The 7,210-nt window shown below is 37.7% G+C and overlaps 1 protein-coding gene across 1 annotated transcript; it reads left to right on the forward strand.

Moving 5' to 3' along the window:
- Nucleotides 1–952: 952 nt before the first annotated feature.
- LOC121972698 lies at nucleotides 953–2,573 on the forward strand. The gene is made up of 3 exons (XM_042524344.1): nucleotides 953–1,274; nucleotides 1,407–2,044; nucleotides 2,139–2,573. Exons 1-3 carry the CDS (start codon nucleotides 953–955, stop codon nucleotides 2,571–2,573), a joined length of 1,395 nt encoding a protein of 464 aa, XP_042380278.1.
- Nucleotides 2,574–7,210: the final 4,637 nt, after the last annotated feature.

Below are 7,210 nucleotides of genomic sequence, written 5' to 3' on the forward strand. Positions count from 1 at the left end.
ATTGTCGTCTCTTCACTTCGTCGACGCCTCACGCCACTACTGTTCGCTACTTCGCCTCTTCCGTCGACGCCGCTACCACTGTGCTCCGCCGCCGTTCCTCCACAACAAGTAAAATCCCTTCAATTTTGGGTGAATCTTGTTCCTTATTTCATCTTATTCCTAATTTCATGATTTATACTTGGTAGTACTCAATTATTATGTTGATTGCATAAATAAATAATTTTGATGAATTGATATAGGTTCTGGAGAAATTTTTAAAACGAAGTGTTGAGTCTTCTAAGAATTCTATGGAAGAAAATAGTAAGAAAAAATATTCTCGTGTTGAATTCAACCAGGATGATGTTGTTAGTGACCCAGGGCTACACAAACCAATAAATGAATTTGATGTTTCAATTAGAGATCAGATTCGAAGAGAATATTTGATTAGAGGACCTTGTCAACTATTTAGTCATAGTTATCCCCAAAGACAATTTGGTAAAGAGCATAGAAGTTTCCAAGTTGCTTGGTTTAAAAAATTTTCATGGTTAGAGTACAGTATATCAAAAGATGCAGCTTTTTATTTTTGGTGCTATCTCTTTAAAAATTCTCATAGAGGATGTCGAGTTGGAGATGAGGCATTTACTAATTTGGGGATGCATAATTGGAGAAAAGCAATGGAAGTATTTAATATGCATGTTGGTGGTGTAGCTAGTGCTCACAATGCTGCAAGAACACAACTTGAGGCTTTTCAAAATCAACGACAAAGTGTGTCACATTTGCTACAAGCATAGGGGCATGGAATGGAGGTTGCATATCACATTCGATTAACGACAATTTGGATGTTACACGCTTTCTTTTGAAACAAGATTTGCCTTTCCGTGGACATGACGAGTCATTGAGTTCCTCAAATAAAGGTAACTTTCTTGAATTGATTGAGTGGTATGTCCAAAGAAATGACAAGGTTGCTAAGACAATGAATGAAAATGCCCCTGGAAACAATCAAATGAAATCTCCAACAGTTCAAAAGGATTTAACATGGGCTTGTGATGCTGAAGTCACAAATTTCATTCTTAATGACATAAAAGACAATATATTTTCTCTTATGGTTGATGAGTGTCGAGACATTTCAGTCAAAGAGCAAATGAGAGTTGTTTTAAGATACGTGAACAAACATGGATGTGTTATTGAAAGATTTCTTGCTATTGTACATGTGTCTGATACTTCTGTTATTTCTTTGAAGAAGGCTATTGATGAATTGTTTGTAAAACATAAGTTGTCATTATCAAGATTGAGAGGTCAAGAATACGATGGAGCTTCAAATATGTGAGGTGAGTATAATGGATTGAAGGCTCTCATATTGAAGGAAAATTCATCTGCAAGGTATGTCCATTGTTTTGCTCACCAACTTCAACTAGTTGTTGTTGCAGTTGCTAAAAGCAATCGAATTGTGAGTGGTTTCTTCCAATATGTTACTATGATTGTTAATATTACTGGTGCTTCATGCAAAAGAAAAGATAAGTTTAGACAACTTGAACATGATAAACTTGTAGAATGTTTGGAGAAAGGAGATATTGTTAGTGGTAAAGGAAAAAATCAGGAAATCAGTTTAAAACAACCAGGGGATACTCGTTGGGGTTCACATTATATGACTATTATCCGTTTGATATCTACGTGGGCTTCTGTTTTACAAGTGCTTGAAAATGTGTATGATGATAACACTAATGATGATAATAATGGTATCGCCGCCAATTTGATTGATAAGATGGAGAGTTATGAATTTATGTTTGTGATGCATTTGATGAAATCTTTATTGGGAATCACAAATGAATTGTCGCTTGCCTTACAACAAAAGGATCAAAACATTGTACTGGCTATCAGTTTGATCAAGACAATGAAAGTTCGATTACAAAAATTGAGAGAGGAAGGATGGGAGAATCTTTTGGATGTCGTCAACAAATTTTGTAGTAACCATATGATCCCAATACCGAATATGAAAGAAAATATGAGAACTCGTGGTCGCAGCAGACGTAATGGACAAATGATTACTAATTTTCATTACTATTGTGTTGAAATTTTTTGTGAGGGTTCTAAATATTTTATTAAATTTTAATTTTCTAATAATGTTTTTTATTCATTTTTTTTTATTGTTACAATATTAGGTTCTTGATATGATGGTTCAAGAGATGAATAATCGGTTTTCAGAATCAAGTACGAAGGTTCTTACTTGCATTGCTTGCTTAGATCCAAAGGACTCTTTTTCTCAATTTAATATTGGTAAGTTACTCCGCCTTGCTGAACTTTATCCGGAGGACTTTTCATTGATCGATCGTGTAATACTTGAGGACAAACTTGAGACTTACATTCAAAATGTGCGAGGTGAATTTTCTATGATTGAAGATTTGGGAAGTCTTGCTAAAAAGATGGTTGAAACGGGCAAGAATACAGTTTTTTCATTGGTTTATCGTTTGATCAAGTTAGCATTGGTTTTACCAGTTGCAACTGCTTCTGTTGAAAGAGTTTTTTCTGCTATGAAAATTATCAAGACTGATTTGCGTAATAGGATGGGGGATGAGTGGATGAATGACAGTTTGTAGTATACATCGAGAAGGATATTTTTGCCACAATTGAAAATGAACAAATTTTACAACATTTTCAACAGATGAACACTCGTAGAATACAGTTGCTTCCTCTTGTTTGTATGTCCGGATCTGGTACAAGTTCAAGTATCAAAAAATAATTACTTTATTGGTGTGCACATGTTTTTATATCTGTATCATTAACATTATTAATTTAGTACTTTTATCTTTTGATATATTTATTTGATAGTACAAAATATTTTTAGTCTCTTCTTTGAGCACTCCTCTAAATGTTTGTCTAGATCCGCCACTGCTTTTAGCAACTTGTTCCTTTAACACATCGACAAAATTGCAAATTGACATTTGGATACAAGCAATGTGTGACACATATTGGCGACGAGTTTTGGTGTTGCCAAATGTTCAGTGACACATTTTGTTTACATTTGGTGATGCATTTCGGCGCCACCAAATTAAAATTTCTTATAATGCGAGTTTACTCAACCTAATCGACCTTGATCTAAGGTTGATTGCACCAATACTTTGACCAATAAATCTAACTTTAGTATGTGAATGACCAATAAAATATTAAAAACTAATGGTCAATTCTAATTTAATCTAATTCTGACGATTAAAAAAAATAAAAATCACCGGCCAAATCTATTTTTGAATAATAAAAAGTAACATTATCGGCCAAAATGAAACTTAAGTGATAATTATAATTATTTATCACTTAAATTTCATCTTGACAGTTGATCATCCAAGATCTCCAGGGAAAACTACATGTTGATCTGTTCGGAGGAGTCGTCGAGCCGTGGGTACTTTTCTTTTCAATCCATCCTGGACAGGCGTGTCCTCTAACGAGGAACTCTGTGGTCTTTCCGCTCGGCCTTGCTCTTCCGATCGCGTGCGGAACAATGTACGGTAATAAGGAATTGGCGTGTGTAACGACCCGCCTCCTACTGAACTAGGCTGCAAGGCCGGACCGTCACATTATGCTGTGCTAAACTATCAAGTTGCGGAAAAACCGCACTAAATAAAACTCTCTGCTATTCACTATACACTTCTGAAGTTGTACATATACTAAGGAAGAGAACCTAAACTTTCTATTTGTTCAAAACTGAAATGAGACCCTTCCAGCTGAAATCAGACGCTCCAATCGATCGGCTGATCGATTGGAGTTGTCTGATCGATCCCCTGATCGATTCAGCGTGCTACTGTGCACGGAAGAATTTCTGGATCGATCGACTGATTGATCCAGGATGACCAATCGATCCAATGATCGATTCAGAAGCTCTCTGTTCGCGGGAGCAAATTTCCTGATCGATCGGCTGATCGATCCATGGCTGATCGATCAGCTGATCGATTCATCAGCTTTCTGTTCGTGACAAAACGCTTCCCAATCGATCGGCTGATCGATCCCATAGTGTTCTGTACGCGGGGACTTCCTCCAATCGATTAGCTGATCGATTGAGGACTGCTCAATCGATCAACTGATCGATTGTGTTTCTTATTTCTGCAGAAATCTCACCCGAACTCGTACAGGACCCTTCAGAACTAACCCAGAGCATAATATCACCACTAGGCATATCATTACTCACATTTACTATCTATTAGTAAGACAATTAGCAGTCGAAGCATGGCACAATACTTAAGTTCACCATTTCTGATACTTATCATCCTAAAAGTGCAGAAAGGTAATAACATAAGAAAATACTGAAGTTTAACTTTGTTAATTCCCAAAGATCTTGATTCCAAGTTCCTCTTCCACACACATCTTGATCACATTGACCTCCAGCTTCCGCTAATCCATCTTTCCTTTGCCTTTATCTGCAGTATAAGGAAAATGAAACTATAAGCTTGGGAGCTTAGTCAGAAACCATCTACCTCACAAAAACATGCATTCGAGGAAATCATGCTTTCTTTTAAAAGATGCTATGCTGATATACATGATGAGAATAATACTAGAATACTGAAACATAGCAATCAACTACTAAACATAACTATAGGTTGTATCAACAAGCTAACTAAATCGATACATGAGCTAAGCCATTTGTTATAACATTGAGCAAACTAAACTGGAGCTAAGCTGGATTCACATATCTAATTTGTGAAGTTTAAAAACTATTATCATACATAGATAAAAATACTAATCATGCTGCTGATGGGCCCGACAACTGTACTCGCTGTGCGCGCATCCCTAACTAGGCCCGAGGTAGCAAGTCCCAAATCTAGTAGGGTTACTAGGTTATCTAAACCTAGGGACGACTATGGGAGCCCAACCCAAGGACAACTGAAGTCCAGTACAGTGCCACTGATAAAGTAAAATACTGTTTATAGCTAATTTATCATATCTTACTTTTTACTAGGTTATCTGAACCTAGAGCTAGGTTATCTGAACCTAGAGGCGACTATGGGAGCCCACCCATTGGACCGTAGTCCTATATCACTTAAGCAAGGCTATGTTTGCTAATTAAAATACATCTAAGCATTTAACTGAACTATTAAAACACCTACTGTAGCATATAACTGTATTAGGCATTTTATCGAGCACCTGGTGTGCTCTAACTCTACACATGGCTGCACTATGAACATAATCGCGAACTATAGACATAAAAACATGCGATTAGCTACTTATACTGCAGGTGAGGGGTTACTTACATCCTGCGCTAGTTTTCTTACGAATCTGATCGCTAGACTTCCGGAGAAGAAGGTCTTCTCGACGATCCTCTTACTTCTGTGCTTTCCTCTCGCCGAGGGGAGCGTCCTTGTGCCGGAGTTGTCGCCGGAATGTGCTCCTATGGCCCTAGGGATGAAACCCTAGGTGTTCTTGGACTTGGGCGCCGAGAGGATGAGGAGGAGAAGGAGGTGGCGTCGGGTGAGGGTAAGGGAGAAGAGATTTTGCCGATAAAAATTATAACAACAAATCACTTAATTTTCTTATTTATATTAAGTGATTTATACCACCCAACTAAATCTTAAATAAAATTATTCTCCTCTTCTTTCAGCACACCCCTGCTGGGCCCCTTGGTTACTAGAATCACCCTATATGACATAGAGTCTATAGGTCTCGGGTTCGATTCCCGCTTAAGTTGTTTTATGTTTTCATTTATTTTTGCTACATCGGCTATTCTAAAAATTCCATAAAAAGGCAGTTGTCGGACTTAGCACAACACTTCCCAGAACGAATTCCCCCTTTCTTTACACTGAAGTTGGTTTTGCCTTTCGTGGCCTATCCATTTCTTGTCTGGGTTAGAGATAGAGATTCAAGGAAAAGAAGACTCACTTGGCTCCTAAGCTTTTAGGGAACAAAGGTTATCAACTGATGCAAAAAAAAAAAAGTGAATACTATAGGAGAAGCCGAGGAATCGAGCCCGGGGCAATCCATAGAGATAGAGTCCATAGGTCTCGGGTTCGATTCCCGCTTAAGTTGTTTAATGTTTTCATTTATTTTTACTACTTCGGCTATTCTAAAAATTCCATAAAAATATTCTTAAATTCTAGAAAAATAATAGAATATTTCTAAAATTACTTTGAGAATTTTTCGGGTGTTACAGCGTGTTTAGCAGTTCTCCACAAGCATCGATCGACCTGTTGTTTGGCTAGCGCGCAACAGGGTTTTTAACTCGGCCTTTGTGATCAGCTCATTGACCTATCGATGACACAATAAGGTCTTCACCGCTCAACCTTTAGCTACTGCTTCTTGTTATAGTTGTACGATTTTCACAAGTCAGGCATTTACAAGCATCTCCAACTCCTCTTGTATTAGTGTTACGGTGGTGAGTCGTCTAGCGTCTTTCATCCTTTCATTTTGGATGCAGGTAAAGTTTCAATAGACGGTGCAAAATATGTTCTTGTCCAAAATATGTTCTTAGTGAATTAATAATATTAACTTAATTTTATGATTTGCTTGGTGATAATATTGATTTTTCACTATTTCAGAAATTGAATTTGTGTCGTTAAACAATACTGATATTACATCGGTTTTCCACCGCTGCAAAACTGGTGTCATTAACTAATATTACATCGGTCGTATACCGCTGCCAAAACTGGTGTTATTAACATATAATATTACATCGGTTTTACACCCGATGTCGTTAAGTGATACTACACCGGTTATAACCCGATGTCTAAAATGGCTGACCTTTTACATCGCCTTCATAGACATCGGTCGAAAATATAATAGACACCGGTGGAAAACCGATGTCTGTGAGGGATTTTGTTGTAGTGTCGACGGGCTGACTTGATAGTTGGTATGAAGTCCAGATAGGTCGACGGACTGACAGATATCTGGCACGAAGTCCAGGTTGGTCAACGGGTCGACCAGATAGCTAGCATAAAGTCCAGACAGGTCGACGACCTAACTGGATGTTTGGCAAAGCGGTAAATTAGGGTAAGTCATTGGAGGAGAGTGACTTGGTGACGACGCATTCCCCGTTTGAGGGAACAGTAGGCGTCGATCCAACTTAGATCCATTTGAAAAATCTAAGTTGAGATATTGACTAGATTCTGGTCTCAAGAAGATAGAATATAATTACTACTCTTGACTATAATTGTGCTAACACTTGTTTTACAGTATAATATAAGTTTTATTGTCTCGGACTAACTTCATTTTGCAGGAAATAAAGGTTGTTGGAAAAGTTGGTCTGGGAGCTCGG

This window comes from Zingiber officinale, chromosome 4A (genome assembly GCF_018446385.1).
Source record: "Zingiber officinale cultivar Zhangliang chromosome 4A, Zo_v1.1, whole genome shotgun sequence".
NCBI classification, from domain to species: domain Eukaryota; kingdom Viridiplantae; phylum Streptophyta; class Magnoliopsida; order Zingiberales; family Zingiberaceae; genus Zingiber; species Zingiber officinale.